Here is a 17,478-nt window from a genome sequence, read left to right on the forward strand (position 1 = left end):
CATATATTATGTTAACGTTTTCAGTGTGTCATTCGTCTAATTGTTTTACTTTCAGAACATAGTTTTTAGTCCAGCGATTCACGTTCGGTTCTTTTGAATCATTAAAAGAATCAGTTCATTGTAACGATTTGTTCGATGTTCAAGCATCACACTGGAACCTCCACATGACCACCGAAATTCGTCAGTGCCAGTGCTGATCATTACACACCGCCTAAACAACACATGTGGGATTAAAAAGTGAGATTAAAACTCTAAACACGTAAAGCTAGATACTTTTTAGAGGTAGGTTCACGTTTGTGCATGAATGTGACTTTTTGTGCAGTGTTAAGCTACATGAGATATTTGATTTTGTAGAAAGGCTAGACAGCAGCAAATGCTGATTTCATGTGTTTTTCATGTGTTAGTTTGTGTAAGGAGTATCACCTTGAACCTAAATATGAATAATTATTCCTATACGTTTTGAATAGGATGATATTTTACTGCTTTTAATATGCTGCTTTTACTGTAATGTTTTACTGTGTGTGTGTATAATAATCTATTATGGTCATGTAGTTGTGAAAATAACTGGGATTATTGGCAGTAGATCTACACTGATTGCTCATTCCTCTGGAATAAAAAAATTAATGATGCAGTCATCTTAGATATATATTATAGTTTTAAAGTGAAGGCATTCATCAATGACATCATTCACAATGCTTCATGGGAGTTTTTGTTTCTTTAGTAACAGCAACTTTTCTGATTGGTGGATCTTTCGTCAGGATTATGGGTAGTGTAGTTATTAATTGGGAATTCATCAATGAAAGATTAGTTTTAAAAGCCTCTGGGCTGCTACAAGCCCGCGTAACTGCCTCAGAGCTTGTGGCCTGTCCTGAAAGCTTTATATTTTGTCACTAAAAATTGAATTGTGTTCCTTTGTCGGTCCTGCTACATTCGTGTTCTGTGTTTATAAAACCATGTTATTTCAACTGTATTTGTTATCTCTTTTCTGCAGATGACAGTGCAGGAGGTGCGTCTGTGTGGGCTTCTACTTCAGCAGCACTTTGGAAATGTGGTGGAGAAAGTGGGCACTCATCTCATCCGCAGTGGAGTTCTGACCTTGCGAGCTCTTGCCTATGAGACCAAACTTCCTCTTGACCTGGTATTGACACGTACTTAAGCTTTCTCTATCACACCCTTTTCTTTCTTGTTTCATTCTTTCTGTCGTCCTTTTGCAGAGCCAGTAAATGAATTGTGTTCTCTTTAATGACTCTTCTCCTGCTAGGTCAAGAAGTCTCTGTGTGTGCTAGTGCAGCATGGGATGTGTACGTTTGGTGCTGGGCGTCGTGGTCCAGCGGGACCTGTGGAATATCGCATCAACTGTGAGAGCATCATCCACATGCTCCGCTATCCACGCTACATCTACACTGCCAAGAGTCTTTATGGAGACACAGGCGAGCTCATAGTTGAGGAGATACTGCAGAGAGGACAGATGACTATGAGCAGCACAGTCAGGACTGTAGCAGACCGGCTGACCAACAATATGCCAGGTGAGAAACTATATGAATACAAGTAGACTGAAGGGCAAATTCATATATGAAAAAATAACAGGATTTATTTTGGCTTTCAGTATATGTGATATAAACAGTATAAAGGATAGAAACTTTAAAAGGGAACTTAGCCCCTTTAAACCAAACCCAACTGAGGCCATCTTGGTATAAGTATGGTTTGCATTGTCAGCATTCACCTTATTTCACAATTACGTAATGCCAAATATTTTGGAAGCTATTTTACTGTATAAAGGGGATGTTGGCATACAGAAGAGGAAATGAGTTGCATATAACATTACTTTGAGTTGACAGAAACCTATAAAAAAATATATTGTACACTTTGAAGACAAAGATCTTTATACTGCCTTGGAATTTTGTGTGAAAGTTAATATAGGTATACATACTGTAGATATTATTCTATTCATTTTAGTTATGGATGTATTAATTATTATTTTTGTATGTACAACAATCAATTTCAAGTTTTGAACTTTCATTATGATAAGAATATGTTTTGCTACATCCATTTTTTCGCTGAAAAAAATCCAACAAATTATAATAAAAATGTTATTTATCAAGCCTAAAGTTTTTTAGGATTGCTATGACATTTTGTTTTCAATACTTCCAACGATTAACTAAACTCTTAATGCACCAACACACTTACAACACGCAATTGGCTAAACAGTTTATTTCATGCACAAAATCACACATTGCAAACTAACCTTCAACACTACAATAATACCCTAACACGATACACTACATCTACCAAAACACTGTAAACATATCTCAAAATCAAATTATTATTCCAAAACACTAACACGTTCTCTTCCAACAGGAACATTTAGTCAACCATATTATAGCAGTAAAGCTTTATTTGCAACAGGACATTAGACAAAGAAAGGAATCAAGTGTAATATATAGCTGTCATGTACAGTATTATATGAAAATACAAAATTATACATAAAAAAATTCAACCGGAAAAGCCACCGAAGAATTAAAAAAATAACTAAATAAATGTAATTTAATCTGCCCAATCTTCTGTGTTTGGCCACGTTCTCATCCACATCAGACCTGATATCTTCTCTGGCCAGACAATCTTTTGGTATGCCTTATCCTTCCTGATATTGTTCAGCTGTGGTGTCTTGGCATGCAGCATCCATTGCATCCTGTCACCAGTCTTTGGTACACATCTACTAAAATCTCACAACTATGCAGGAGTGCACTTTTCCACCCAAAATCAGCCCAAAGAGTTCCTCTTTTACTGCGTGCCATATGCTCATGCGACTGAAAGAACCTCAACACCTGAGTCTGTTTCCTAGATGGGCATCAGCTGTCATTTCTATATTTGCATAACTTCAGTCAGCTGTTTCTCATCAGCAGTGTAATAGAATAAAATACAGGGGACATATTCATGCTTCAAATATGAGCAGATGTTTACGTTGACTTTAGCGTTAGAGCATGACGTTATCTGTTCTGGAAAATTTGACAGTAGAATTACATTGTTTTGGTCTTGGTTGAGCTTGTGTGTATACAAAGTTCAAGCATTTTACATCTGTGTTAACTCTATGCATTTTGTTTCAAAGCAACAAGAAATGTGTTAATTGTACGGATGTTGTGCTAACTTTGTCTGAGTCTGTTTCTAAAACCAGTTCTTAAAACCAGGTTCTACATTCATTTTTGGGCTTGTTTGTATTCTTTAAAGAGGACCAGACAAATGTGTTAGATAGAGAAAGGACATTGTAATTACATCTGAAATATGCTCCATCCATTTTCTTGTCTTGATTTCTATTAGAGATGTACCTATTGAAACTTTTTTTTTTTTTGCACCAGAGGGCCAGAGTATGGACTACAGTGAGGTTGTCTCTGCGTTTTCCCGGTTGGTCGAGACTCATTTCCTGCAGCGTTGTCCTCCTTTGGCTTCAGCAGGATCATCGAGCTCGACACTCGACACTCCCCTTCCAGCTTCAACACAGCCCACTGAACCAGAGAGCCACCCAGACTGCTACAAACTACCCTATATCAATCTCACCGGTCAGTTACTTCAGTCAAAGCACACGCCGAGAAACATTTTTACTGGTCAACTCATATGGTATATACAGTACCAATCAAAATTACTTACCCGATGAATATAGTTCTTATAGTCCATATGAGTATTGTTTCAGAGCTAGAAATATTCTGTCCTATTGAGAATAAATTGTTTATTCAGGTCAAGGAAAACGCAGACGCTCAAGCGAGGGTGGTGAAGCTGACCAGCGTGCAGCAAAGAAAGCCCGGACAGACAATAGTGAGGTATTATGATTGTGATGTCCATAAACTGGGTTTTTCATGCAATGTACATCTGTTTTCTCCACTCTCCTCCAGTGTGGTGATGACGGGATCTATTGGCAGGTGAATTTTCAACGCTTTCACCTGCACTTCAGGGATCAGGCCATCATTAGTGCCGTTTCCTGTAAACTTGATCAGGTGACCATAACCACCTTTCTGTATATCATCGTGCTGCGAGATATAATTAGCTTGTGGACTGAATATTCTTTCACGGCTGTGTCTGAGACAGAATGTTCTGGTTTCTCACATTTAGACTTTCTCCTCCAGGGAAATAATAAGCTGGTAGAATGTAGGTCTTTATCAGCTCAATTTCTCTCTGTTTCTCCCCTGTAGAGTAGCAGTGAGATTGTTAGGACCATGTTACGGATGAGTGAGGTTACCACTCTGGCTCACGCTGCTTTCACACAAGCTCTTTCATCCAACGAGGTAGTGGACAGACATGCATGTTTTGTTCCTTAATGAGAAACATTTAAAGTGATGCTTCTGATTATTTTAGGATTGAGTTCATTAGTGTTTAAAATGACAAATGACTGTGTTGAGGTGTGATCAAAACCTTACTGTTTTCCGTCAGATTTTCCGAGCTCTTCAGTCCAGTTACAACATCGCCAGACCCAATTTAGATCAATACCTCTCTCTCCTGGTGGATGATCCGGTAAAGCAATGAATACACAGATACGCACTACTTTATAGTTGCTATTTATACAAGAGTTTAATGACTTTAGAAGGTTTTAAATGGCTTAAAAATGTCTTTTTTTCTACTAGATGGAATTTGTGGGGAAGACGGGTGACAGTGGCGGAGGAATGTATGTCGTCAGTATCCCTTTAAAACACCACCTGAAGGACAAAAGGATACTTTCCATGTCTAACTGCAAATAGTTTTTTTTATTATAATTGATTTATTTATTTTTCAGAAGTATAGGGTTTGGAATAAATGCAGCCTTGGTGAACATAAGAGACTTGTTTCAAAACCATTTCAATCTTACTGACCCCAGAATTTTAAACGGTAGTGTTTTATTCTACGTGTATCTAAAAACAATAATAAATTGGGTGATCCTTGACCCTGTGGTCAGATCTCCACCGTGCACTGGCTAACCTGGCCAGAGCTACCCTGGAGTCTGTGGTCCAAGAGAGGTTAGTAGAGTCATAGTGTTTTACCTTCCTCAAATCTTTTGATTTAGTTTTTAGTTGAATGATGGGGCTGTGCTTTATGTCAGGTTTGGTTCGCGCTCCGCTCGAATCTTTCGTCTGCTGCTGCGGAAACGGCACCTGGAACAGAAGCAGGTGGAGGATTTTGCCATGATTCCAGCCAAAGAGGCTAAAGACATGCTGTACACACTCCTGTCTGAGAACCTGGTCCAGCTCCAGGTAACACACTCACAGGTTCTGTCCATTTATAACGAGAAAGCAAGCAAAAACGGCCATTTTTTACCTTGAATGTGCAAGGCCTCTGGTGTTTTATGGATATAGTACGTGTGTGGGTAGTATGAAGACAATCCGTACTACATTCGCCAAGTTTAGTTTGACATTTGACACACAGCATCAGTTGCATTGTTTATCTGCCTATAACACTCCCATGGCCTCATGGGACAGTAAAGTAGCATTTTCTTTTTCTTTTTTGCTTTAGTGTAGCTTTTTTAATAATAGAAAAATCATAATTATTCACCACTCTTTATATTGTATGTGCAGGAAATCCCCAAAACGCCAGACTACGCCCCTTCTCGCACCTTTTACCTGTACACAGTTAATCAGCTGCCCACCGCCAGACTACTTCTGCAACACTGCTACAAGGTACAGAGCTCATACAAACATCCTCGGAGTGTCTATTCAGTGCTTTTTATAATGTTTTAACATTTGTATGCGGACCCCGTTCAGACCGTTTGCAACCTGATCGAGAGGCGGCTGTATGAGACCAAAGAGAACAAGTACGTACCTCCATTTTTGTCAATTAAAAAAAAAACATTCAATCTAAATACTAGTTCTTAATTATGCCATTTTGATAGGCGACTTTTGGAAAAGTCCCAGCGAATTGAGGCCATCCTGGCGTCCTTGCAGGCCACAGAGGCAGAGGCGGCCCAGCTGACGGAGGTGGAGGAGATGATCACCGTTCCAGAAAGACAGCAGCTCGAGTCCCTACGGCACCACATTAACAAGTACCAGTTACTCTCTACACATGAATCAGTCACGTGATTCGTGTTCGGCCAATCATTAATCTGTTGTCTTTGTGCTCGTGATGGTGACAGGTTGGATTCCAGTGAGAACCAGGTGGATGAGTCCATATTTCTTCTGGAATCTTACATTAAATCTACACAAGCCTCTCGCTGACAGTTTATGCAACTGTAGGATAGTTCAGAAAACAAAGTTGTTGATGTTTGTTTGAAAAGAGGAGAAATAGGTGTCAAAAGAAGAGGAGATGGGCTATTACTGTTTTCAAACAGAGATGTTTATTTCTTTTGCAACAAGAAGTGAATGATTTGTATTTAATAGTGTATTTTGTGTAGCTGTGAACAATTTTATTTTGCACAGGGAAAAATATAGATGTAATGATTTTATTTAATGGTTTAACATTTTTTATTTAATAATTTGTCCTGATTTACAATTTACCTGTGCCTTGAACATGAAGACTGAAACGGACATTATTTCAGTTAAGAAAAAATGTAATAAACTGCTTGGAATTACAACATATGCTTTCAACTTGAATAAAATTCCTTATTTTGTGCATTTGCTTGTTTTCCTGCTCGTTCTTTCAATGCAATGCAATTGTAAATAATCTGGCTGTATGAAGCCAGAGGGTCTTCCAGATCAACCTTCTTCCTCATCCGGTAAAACCTTTTTCAGTACACTGGGATTCATGTGCTTTTTTGTGCCTCAACAGATTCCAAATCAAAACGCTAGGTGACCCAACTGACCTGCAAGAACTGATACACCCATCAATCTCAAAGCTTTACACAACATGCACACCTTTGCATATCCATCTATTAAATACTTTGGCACTTTTTTTACACTCTCGGCTCCATGTGAAATATTTCATCAGGTTTAAATCCATTCTGCAGATTTTGCCCCAAAATCAGCAAAGAAAATAAAAGAATAAGTCTGTAGATTCCACCTGGACTTGATGATGGATTGTTTGTGGTCTTGGAGCAGAAGTGTCATGTCTCAAAGGGGAAGTAATGGCTACAAAAGGCATTATCTCCTGGATGTAAAGGAAACTCTGCTCTGCAGTGTCAGTTGTCTTCATTCTCATCCTCATCCGTCCTTGGTTTCCTTGTGAAAAACCCCAACTGTGAAAAAACATTCAACACATGCTATTAGTGGTAAATATAAATTGTTTTTAAGTAGTAATGTGCTTCAGATGTGGCAGCTGTACACCTGATTGTGTTGTGCTCAGTACCTTCCAAAGGATAAATACTAAGAGTGCAAGAAGCAGCAATCCTCCAATGATGCTGCCAATCAGAATCCAGAGAGAGATTGGGATTGAACGCCCCTTCAGCACTTCCAAAACCGTCTATACATACAGAGACAGCAACAGAGTTTAAAGACGAAAGCTACTCGAAAACTCTGAATTTGTCATTTTAATTTTAATTTTTATATAACAGCAGCAATATATACAATTAGGTCCATATATATTTGGACCCTGACACAATTTTAGTAACTTGAAGTGCAGACTTTAAACTTTTAATTCAAGGGGTTGAGCAAAAATATAACCTTAAATGCTTAGGAATTACAACCATTTATACACACATGCACACACACAAAAACTACTTTTTAATGAGTCTTCTCTTTAACACCATCATTTATCAATTAAGATTTATTTGTGGATATGGAATACCAATGGAAACGACAGGATAAATTTTTTACATGAACAACATGTAGTTGTTCAGGAACAGGTCTGAACATCCCTGGTTTATGAGTTTATGTCCTGTCAGTTTTCTCACCTCCCTCAAGAGGGCAGCGTGTCCCATCTTAATCAGACTGGACTCTCGAGCTGACAGCTGGTAAGAGCCCACAATTGTCACTGCTTTAAACTTGGCCTGATAGAAGCACACAGTAGTTCGAGGTTAGAGACTGAAACACAAACACATCCCAGTAAAGACATCTGACCTCTGTAGCCATTTGCCTGTGCGTACTAAAGTCTGAGAGATGCAGACCTCTCTGAAGAAGTTGTCGTGTATCCTTCTGGTAATGCGAATCAAGGTCTGTCCCTTCAGTAGCTGCTGGATGTGACACACGACCTCCACACACCAAGAGGAACTGCAATTCTAAATATGAAAACAAAATGAGATTAGAATAGAAGATACTTAACAGCATTACATAAATTAGCGGTTATTTTCACAAATATCATTATTTCTTGCACCCTCTGATGGTCGTTTCGGCCCTGGGTACTTTAGGTCAGGGGTTTTCAAACTAATGTTCACAAGGAAGTGCTAGGAAGTCTGTGGAAATGTTTAAAGAAAAGCTATGCAAAAATAAATAATATTAAAATGAATAAATGTGCTTAAAATAAATAAAACTAGATTAAAATAAGTCAATTAGTTAGTAAATCAACAAATACCAATCAACTAGAAAAGTTTAAAAGGTAACAATTTATTTCCAAATTAAATGTAATATATATAATTACTTTATCAACTGCAAGTATATATTGCAGCTTTATACAAAAAACAAAACAACAACAACAACAACATACAGATAAAATTTTCGGTCCTCTTCTGCTGCTTTCATTTTCTTAGATATGCAACCAAAACTTTCTGGTTCATTCCAGTTTTATTTTATCCGCTTGTCCACTTAACGGGAATTTTGTCCCATTTTTCAACCAGACAAAGAACAATGTCTATGCAGAGACATTCAGCACAAATCAACTAAACTCACTCTCAAAATTCTAAACTGGGAGTGAACATATTATCTGTCTTCTCACCAGTAATTCAGTTTTCTTCATGTCCTCTGGGTGAAATGGACGTACATCTCTCTGACTGGACTTTAATTTAGAAAGATCACTGATTATACTGCAGTTCACACCTGAAGACTACAGATACACAGAAAAACCATCAACAACTACAAGAACACAAAGATGCATATGAATACAGTAGAACTTTATACACACATGCACGTGATACTAACATTAAGAGAGAAAGCATCCACCACAGTTGCAAAAACTCTGTCTCCTGAAGCCACGGCAGGAAAATTGACGACCAGCTCCAGATTACTGACAGAGAAGCAGCACAGATTCTGCACCTGATAACAAAAAACATACTCACATGTACTCATGAGCTTACTTATTTTTTACAGTATAAACCAATGAGCCTTTCAGGTTTACTTTCACCCACCCTGAAATGTGTGTGGAACTCGGGTCCTGTCCCCTCTGACAGCGTCCTAGTCGGGTGAACCTCATAGCGGTTTAAGTTGGAGTCACTGTAGTGAAATGAACTGAAATAAGACAACCACAAGTGCATGTTGTACACTGAGCATGCAGACATTTATTAAGGTTGCACTTACGTGTAAAAGCTAAGGTGATGTTGGGAAATGTATAAAAAAATTATCATTAATGTTCTTTGGATATGGGATGAAACATCATAAAGAAAAGAAAATGCAAAAATCCTTTATTAATGGCTATATAATAAAAAAAAAAAAATTGATTGACGTATACAAGGACTTTGAGTAGCAGCATTTTCATTACTCTTTTGTAATTAAAATGATTCTTTTTGGCATAATAATAATTATTATTATTTATTATCATTATTATTATAATTTTGTCAAATAAAAATGTGTGCTACTACTGCTGTACTATTGAAGACATACATCAAGTATTCACAAAGAATACTTAAGAAAAAGCAGATGTTCAGACGTGTGTACTGGATCATCACATCAAGTAACTGACCTTGTGACGAAGAGATCCGGCTCATACTGTACAATACTCTGTAACTGAACAATGTTGTCTGAAAGTGTGCCTTCTCTCTCCACACTGTCACTGTGGAAATACACACACTTAGTATACTGTAAATATATGTATATAGTGCATGTATGTATGTATAGTATATATATATCTGTAAATCTGTAGATGTTTGTGCGCAGTATGTCGAGTGGCGCAGAAGTGTCCTGCTACAATGTCAAAAATGCAAAAAAATGTATTATTAAAATAAATGGCCATAACATCAGTGGGTATTATCATTTGCTAATGGTTTATGGTGTGTGTGTGTGTGTGTGTGTACCTGGAAGCAACAAGCTTCATCTGGACCTTACTGATGAGAGACGTACAGCTGAACTCAAATTCCAACATGAAGTTCACCTGAGAAAAATGTGGCAGTCACTGGTCAATGAAACAAAACAGCTTAATGATTGTTTCAAAGAATCATAACAAAACGTTGTCCTTTCAGAGGATTACCTTCGACTGAGAGCGGAACACTGGGTAACTGACATTACAGGAATGACTGTTGGAGCTAAGAGCCGTGCACTCAATCTTAAACTGAGCGTCTTCCTACAGAGAGAGAGAGAGAGAGAGAGAGAGAGAGAGAGAGGCAAGAAAAAAAGAGAAATTACTGTAGGATGCAAGACCAAGTGTGATTCATGAAACATGAATATTTTGTTTAACCTTAAACATCATTTTAAAGTTTAACCTTAAAAAGTTTTTTTTCAATTATTTAAACAATGTCTTACACTCATCAAGACTGCATTGATTTGACCAGAAATACAGTAAAAAAGTAATATTGTGAAATATTATCATATATTATCCTGTGATAAAATGCTGAATGTTCAGCAGCCTTCATTCCAAACTTTTTAGTGTCACATGATTCTTTTTTTTTGTGACATCATTTTTTTTTTTTTAAATTTTAATTAACTGAATGCATCTTTGCTGAATAAAATTATTAATATCTGAAAAAAATCTGATGCATATTTTGTGTGTGTATTTACATATATATATATATATATATATATATATATATATATATATATATATATATATATATATATATATATATATATATATATTTGTGATCTTTATCAGTGAAGTATCAACTATATTACTCATTTGGCAAATGCAATCACACTGCCATATTTAACACACATGCTGATGTGTTTGTATCCATATGTTTTCATGAGTTAAGAAGACAGATTGAGCTGGTACCCGTATACTCAAACTGCTGAAGTGCAGATTTTTGGAGTAATTAAGAGTGAGGCTTGTGTTGTAGGCATTTTCTAGTCTGTTTTGTAGCTGCACTTCTACTGGAAGCCGTTGCCGAGGGCCGCGTATAACATACGGTTGCTGCCTGCAAGAACAGATGAGAGCAACATTGACATTACATGCACAACACAGGCTCTGTCACATCTCAATCACTGTTTAGCAGTCACTGAACATGTTGAATCTTTAAAAATGTTTGCTATGGCTACTCTAAATATTTCTATTTTAACTATTGAAACTAGTTCTGCCGATGGTCAACATGTTTGCACTAGTTGTGGATCATTAGGTGTGCTTATTCTATACATGCTAACAGCAGGAGGACAATTTCTCTGTTACCTTGTTCCAGAAATGTTCATATGGGCCTGCAAAACCAGATCAGTTACACACACATCGTCCTCCCCACAGTCTTTGAAGAATGGGATCTAAAGTCAATAGAACAGATCAAACTTTGCAAAAGTATGAGGGGAAAAAACATTCATTTATATTCCTATTCTTCAAAGGAATAGTGCAACTGAACAGCACTCACAGACTTCATGAATGTTGTTGGCCAGCCCTCATCTAGTACTGGTCCACTCTCTGTGTCATTGATTTTGAAGTGCAAAGTGAAGCTGATTGGTTGGATGTAATCAGCTGTATCCTAGATATATAAAGGAAGACGGAAACAGAGAGAAGAACAATTTTCTTTGAAAACCATCAGTAAGTACTCATGTAATAAGAAGGATAATGTACAATCCGTCGGCCATTAGGGCAAAACAACCCCTTTTTGTGATATTGACTGTTTAATTGTACATTAGCCTTTACTTCATTGATTTTTTTGAAGACATTTAGACTTACAAAGACATGAAATGGTAGCGTGTAGCACATGGTCTGCCCCACACGAACAAAGATGCCCATTAGGGTCTGCCGCTGGGAGTTGTAGTCAAACAGAGCACGAGCCAAGATTTTTCTGTCATCCAACATGGCCTCAATCTGCATATCTATACAAATATGCAGATGTGTTTAGGGTAGTTTAGGAAGTGTATCAGAGTTGTTATTAATAGACATGCCGTACATGAAAGGAATTAAGTACAGTAATAGAAGTATAAAATGAAAAAGAAAAAAAGCTTTTTGGTTAAAAGACACTTTACCAAAATATGTGCCGTGAGAGCCAGGAGAGTGAGACAGGGCCAGAAAGCAAACCGTGGCGTTAAGGCATGCAGAGTCTCGGCCAGCCCTGTGGCAGTTCTTCTGTATCACGTTTATAGAGTGTGGCTGGAAAGACAGGCTGACGTTGATCTGCACTATACTGCGTGACCTGTAGGGTTCAGAGAGAGGTCAGGAGTGGAGCAAAGTTGTTACCACGGGTCATAATCAAACTTGACTTTAATACTGTTTGATACACAACTGAACGTGATGAATTGGCAACTTGTATGATTGCAGTGTTTAGAAGTTGCATAAAAAAACACAAGAATGTAATTATGCATCGAGTACTTCAGCAGAACGACATTGCCCTGTGCTCCCACAGCAAGATCCAGTAACTCATCCCCATCCAGATCCAGCAGAGCGCTCAGGCTACGGCCAAAATACTGCAGCCCTGCAGAGAGAGAGGATCCTGGGATACGCTACAGAGAGAAAAAGACAGGTTTATTAGTAAGCAAATATAATATACAGGGGTCTAAAAGTTAAAGACCACTAGTAAAAGTTGTCACTAGTTTTTCAGTAATATTGAAAAATTTGGGGTCAGTAAGTTGTTTTTTTTTTTTTTTTTTTTTAGCATGGGTGCTTTTTTGTCTGATTGTCTGATATCAATGTTTTCAGAGGGGTTGGTTGCACACACGAACTACTGATATATTTACTTGTTTATACTGAGTTATGATGTAGTATTCGTCGCCATGGTAGACGTAAAGAGCTCCCTGGTGGTCATCCTCTAGTGGAGCTCCCACAAGCAGGTCAGTGAATCCATCATGGTTTAAGTCAGGGGCTACAGCCATGGCATAACCAAAGCGTGCATCCTGTGCTTTCTTCTGAGAATGTAACGTACCGTTCGAGACAAAACCATCCTGCTAGAGAGAGAGACAAATATAGTATCAGAGAGAGAAATAGTGGGGAGCATATTTCAGGTAAAATGTTTGTGCAATTAGACATTAGTTCTCTGAAATGGCATAAGTTTAAGACTAGAGGAAGTTGTTTAGTATGGTAGCATGCATCTCTCTCTGTATTTCTCTAACATATATATCACACAAACAGTACTGCCACTGTGGTTCTCACCCCATCCGAACAGTAGACATAGACTTTGCCTGTTTCTTTGTTTCCTGCTCCCAGGAACATGGGAGCAGCTATCAGCAGGATATCTGTTACTCCGTCCTGATCCACATCCATCACACACACCTCACTGCCAAAATATGAGCCAATCTGCAGAGAGAGAGAGAGGAAAGAAGGTTCCCACACTTTTTGGCCAGTGTATTTCCATTAGGGATGCAACGATATTATATCTATGGTGGATATGATAAGCCTACAATTATTTTGATGTTATGGCTGATAACTGATAAAAAAACAAAACTGAAAAATACACAAATCCGTTCAAAACATTTGCTGGCATTAAGATTTTCATTAAGATTCATTAGAGTTGCCGGGGAGACGGACGAACTCACTCCAGCCGACTGCCTCGATGACTCCTTCGGGAAGGAGGCGGGAACCGGTGGACAATCAAACAAAGTTTTAATAACCCTCGCGGATGACTGCCGCGCACAAACAAAAACCAAACACAAATTAAAACCCAGGTCTGGTCCTCTCATCCTTCACTGTCGTCACTCCTCTTTTATATCCTTCCGATCTCCTCTGTGGGACTTGAGACCGGTGAGAGTCGCAGGTGTCACTCATTTCCATATTCCTCGCTCCGTTCCCACGGCTCTCGTCCCTGCCACACTCGACAAATTCGTGTAGCCCTAGAATGAACTGTGTGTGTGTCATTGAAACGCAAATTTAGCTGCAGCCAAGTGACTTTGTGCAACCCATCTTGTTCCATTCTTTGACCCACAGTTTGAAAACCCCTGCCCTAGAGGACACTTTGGGGGAATGCCCTCAGCGTGACCAGTGTCTGAAGTGAATGTGGAATCATGAAAATGAACTTGACATTGGCCTATAACGTGCTACTGGTGGCGACCACGAATATAAAAGGGCACCTTTAAAACACGTCATTAGCTTCTTGTCTTTAGGAGCCATATGTTTGTGTGTGCTTGCGTGGAAGGTTGAGTAAATGCGAATTTAAGAAATGTGTGCCACCGTGTAAAAGTTTCATCACACCTAGTGATTCACATAAGCTTTGTGTGTTTTGTCTATGGGTGCAGCATGCATAGTCGGCTCTCAAGCTCTGCCGCTCTCAAGTTCATTGTCATGTTTCCACATGCAATTCAGACACCGGTCATGGTGATGGTGTTCCCAAAAGTGTCCTTCTCAGGGAACCATGGTTATATGGGTAACCTGAGGTGTTTTCCATGTCTGTTAAAACCCTGAACATCACTTTGATTTTATGAGCGATCTGAGAAAATAAAACCCATTTGCTTTTGCTTACTAAGAAAATAAACACAAAATTAATTGTGAGAGGGTTACAAGGGTTTGATTGAGATCTTATGTGTGGACCAGAGACAAAGTGTGTGAAGGTGGAGCATGTAAGTATAAATAAATACAAGAATAAAGGAGAGATCTCCACCTGTTCTCCATTTAGGGCCTGTGTGATTATGACATCACCATCAGGGGTGAGGTCAAACAGGATGACCTTTCCTTTGTGCTTGAATCTAGGAGCACCAGCAATATACAGCCTCCTCCAGTCACCTAGAACCACTGAGGACACTGTGTAACCTGCAAAAATTCACACATCCACATCTAAGCATTAGTAAGTTGCAAACGTTATGTTCAGGTATAAACTTGAAGAAGTTATTAGTTATTTGGTGATTGGTTTTATAAAGTAAAATTTTACCTAGGTATGCTGCATGATTCTTCAGCTCCAATGGGAACTCTTTCTCAAAGGCCTCTCTTGAGGGCTTAAGCTGCCCTTCTTTGCTCTCCTTCAGGACGCCTCCCTCCCAGTCATATGCACCCACCATGCCAAACAAGATGCCATCCTACAGTATGGTCCAAAATAATAAAAACACAATTGCAATTTTATGTTCATATATCCAAGTTTATAATTTCATATATTTAAATAGGCACAAATGCATATGGACATAGAGTGTGTTGAAACTCACATCCAAAATGTGTGTCGAAAAACCAATCTGAGACATCTCCATGAGAAAGGCACTTTCATTGTATCCCAGGGTCCCTGAAACAGCAGAACACATTATCACTGCATTACACACTGTAAATGAATACACATACAAATGCTGTAATCAAATTTCAATGTAAATAAACTTTTCCCACTATCCTTTAAATCTTTGAAGTCAGATTTGTTTTAAAATTAATACATTTATTTAGCAAGAATACGTTAAACTAATAAAAAAAGAAAGGAAAAAGAAAAGAAGCGATAACCCATTTTGCGTCGTCACCGACGTAGCATCTCCGTTCCCTCCTTCAGGGAACAAGGGTTACCATACATAACCGAGATGTTCTTTTGAACTTTTTATTCATCAGGGAATCTATTTTCAACTGTGGTAATAATAAGAACTGTTTCTTGAGAATCAAATCAGCATATTAGAATGATTTCTGTAGTAATATGTGACATTTATATATTTATTTCACATTACTGCATTTTCATCAGATAAATGCAGCCTTTGTAAGCATAAGATACTTCTTTCAAAAGCATCTCACCTGCCCCAAAGTTTATGTAACTGCGCAGAAATCTGCTGAGCTGGAGCATTAAAGTTCAAGAAAAAGTACACTCATTATATTTTGGTTAATCAATGCACCTTTCTTACTGTATAAAAACGAAATAAAAATAAAACATATCCTGAAAAATGGAAAATGTATACAACAAGATAAGTAATTATCAATGGCAGTATACAAAAATATTTGACCACACAATATATAGCAGGCTACATAATATAGCACAGCAATGGCTAATCATGTTTCTTTCTGTACTTCATGTATCCTGTGTCTGCACAGCTGTGCCCACTTTAAGGTCATCCATCTCCTCCCTTCCATCCTTCCTGCCTGGTTTTCCTCAGAATCAAGATGGCACAAGCATCACACCTTGTTCTTACAGGAATAACTGTTTTTTTTTTCTGAAATAATATCTTGTCCTGTCCGTTTTTCATGATGTTTAAGCCTTTTGGGGCTATAAATGTTGCTTGTCTTGCAACATACTCATTCCTAAAATACAAGTTTAATAGGCATTTTATATCTTAAAAATTATAATTCATATTAAATATGAATTTAATAAATGTTGCTTGGTCTGATATATTGTATATCTTCATACATGTTCATGTGGTTAAAGTGTCCAAATATGTTGAAAAACAACAACATCCTCAATGAAAAGCAAGTCAGATTTTCTGTTCTTCTTTAGGTCAAAGAGCCACTGTTGCTCTTTTTTTTCCTATGGTCATTAAGGATGAATGTTCTTCCTCTTACCCTCTAGACTAAAAATGCGATCCCCCAATGCATCCACAATGTCATTTAGAGCAGCCTCATCTGTCACATTGAAGAAGTATTTCTCATCTGGGTCACTGGCAATGTACTTAATTTCATTGATAAATGTCTCTGGATCTTGCCGTCTGCGGCTGTAGTGACCTAATACCTGTGGAAGAGAGAGAGAGAGAAAGTTGTTAAAAGTATACACTGATCGAAAATTAATTGGAAATGCTGGTTCCCCAGGCTTTTGTTCACTAGCCAAGTTAGAGACAAGTCATATAGTAGAGGGAGAAGAAAAACATCAGCATAGATTTTCTCATCCAGAGAGCCAACACCTCCTCCACACCATTAGGGTGAAAGCAGACGATCTGAGAGAACACTTAATGACAGCATACAGGACCTAGAAACAAAACACCTACGCAGAGGAAACAGAGAGAGCATCACTCATATTCACTGGGAGCAGACCTCTGACAAGCCTTGAAAACCATCATTGCCAGTTCAACCTACGTCACTTAACATTCCCAACAAGACTTCAGCTGGTTGGATATGATGACTGGATAAACCACTTCCAGTCAACATGAAAAATATGGGTCAGAATTTTTGTCCAGTCATTTTTGTCTCATCTTTCAAATTCATGAATATCTGGATCCGCAATCCCTTAACACTAGAACTACCAAGGCAGTAATTTAGACCATTTTTTAATTTTAAAATGTAATAACTTTGTTGAAATAAAATACATATAATTATGATACCCTGACTTTTCCTAAATGTGAGTATATTTTAATATAACATTGTTATTTTATAAAAATTACAAAACATAAGGGTTCTGAGTATTTCTACCTTGAATGGTCAAATTGACTGTTATGATTTCAGGCGGCGTATCATTTCTGCTTTTATGACTTTTTCCCGCAGTTGAAGATG

General features: G+C 38.0%; 2 protein-coding genes across 6 annotated transcripts in view; one reads left to right on the forward strand and one right to left on the reverse strand.

Moving 5' to 3' along the window:
- Nucleotides 1–96: 96 nt before the first annotated feature.
- LOC128031079 (DNA-directed RNA polymerase III subunit RPC3) lies at nt 97–6,566 on the forward strand. Of its 2 annotated transcripts, none has more exons than XM_052619303.1 (15): nt 97–237; nt 992–1,138; nt 1,262–1,526; nt 3,354–3,554; nt 3,730–3,812; nt 3,885–3,986; nt 4,182–4,274; nt 4,420–4,500; nt 4,611–4,662; nt 4,919–4,979; nt 5,063–5,213; nt 5,535–5,636; nt 5,721–5,770; nt 5,849–5,998; nt 6,089–6,566. In XM_052619303.1, the coding sequence occupies exons 2-15, from the start codon at nt 992–994 to the stop codon at nt 6,168–6,170; spliced, it is 1,620 nt and encodes a 539-aa protein (XP_052475263.1). In that variant the 5' UTR covers nt 97–237; the 3' UTR covers nt 6,171–6,566. The 2 variants fall into 2 exon arrangements, with proteins under 2 accessions (XP_052475263.1, XP_052475262.1); XM_052619302.1 differs by having other exon boundaries at nt 129–282.
- The window catches only part of LOC128031078 (integrin alpha-10-like), a 38,250-nt gene continuing 27,164 nt past the window's right edge, over nt 6,393–17,478 (reverse strand). The window contains exons 10-31 of one of the 4 annotated variants that reach the window (XM_052619299.1): nt 16,558–16,723; nt 15,240–15,313; nt 14,972–15,116; nt 14,705–14,853; nt 13,264–13,407; nt 12,852–13,055; nt 12,487–12,617; nt 12,144–12,310; nt 11,851–11,993; nt 11,543–11,653; nt 11,353–11,438; nt 10,963–11,104; nt 10,222–10,314; nt 10,049–10,125; nt 9,718–9,807; nt 9,167–9,266; nt 8,961–9,074; nt 8,758–8,865; nt 7,994–8,104; nt 7,781–7,876; nt 7,237–7,350; nt 6,393–7,126 (exon numbers count right to left, since the gene is read on the reverse strand). In XM_052619299.1, coding sequence (XP_052475259.1) covers nt 7,070–7,126; nt 7,237–7,350; nt 7,781–7,876; nt 7,994–8,104; nt 8,758–8,865; nt 8,961–9,074; nt 9,167–9,266; nt 9,718–9,807; nt 10,049–10,125; nt 10,222–10,314; nt 10,963–11,104; nt 11,353–11,438; nt 11,543–11,653; nt 11,851–11,993; nt 12,144–12,310; nt 12,487–12,617; nt 12,852–13,055; nt 13,264–13,407; nt 14,705–14,853; nt 14,972–15,116; nt 15,240–15,313; nt 16,558–16,723 — 2,622 coding nt within the window. In that variant the 3' untranslated portion in view covers nt 6,393–7,069. Of the gene's footprint in view, nt 7,127–7,236; nt 7,351–7,780; nt 7,877–7,993; nt 8,105–8,757; nt 8,866–8,960; nt 9,075–9,166; nt 9,267–9,717; nt 9,808–10,048; nt 10,126–10,221; nt 10,315–10,962; nt 11,105–11,352; nt 11,439–11,542; nt 11,654–11,850; nt 11,994–12,143; nt 12,311–12,486; nt 12,618–12,851; nt 13,059–13,263; nt 13,408–14,704; nt 14,854–14,971; nt 15,117–15,239; nt 15,314–16,557; nt 16,724–17,478 lie in introns of all 4 variants that reach the window. The other 3 variants (XM_052619297.1, XM_052619301.1, XM_052619300.1) reach the window with 3 other exon arrangements.

The sequence above is a fragment of the Carassius gibelio genome, chromosome A16, assembly GCF_023724105.1.
Source record: "Carassius gibelio isolate Cgi1373 ecotype wild population from Czech Republic chromosome A16, carGib1.2-hapl.c, whole genome shotgun sequence".
In the NCBI taxonomy this organism is placed as follows: domain Eukaryota; kingdom Metazoa; phylum Chordata; class Actinopteri; order Cypriniformes; family Cyprinidae; genus Carassius; species Carassius gibelio.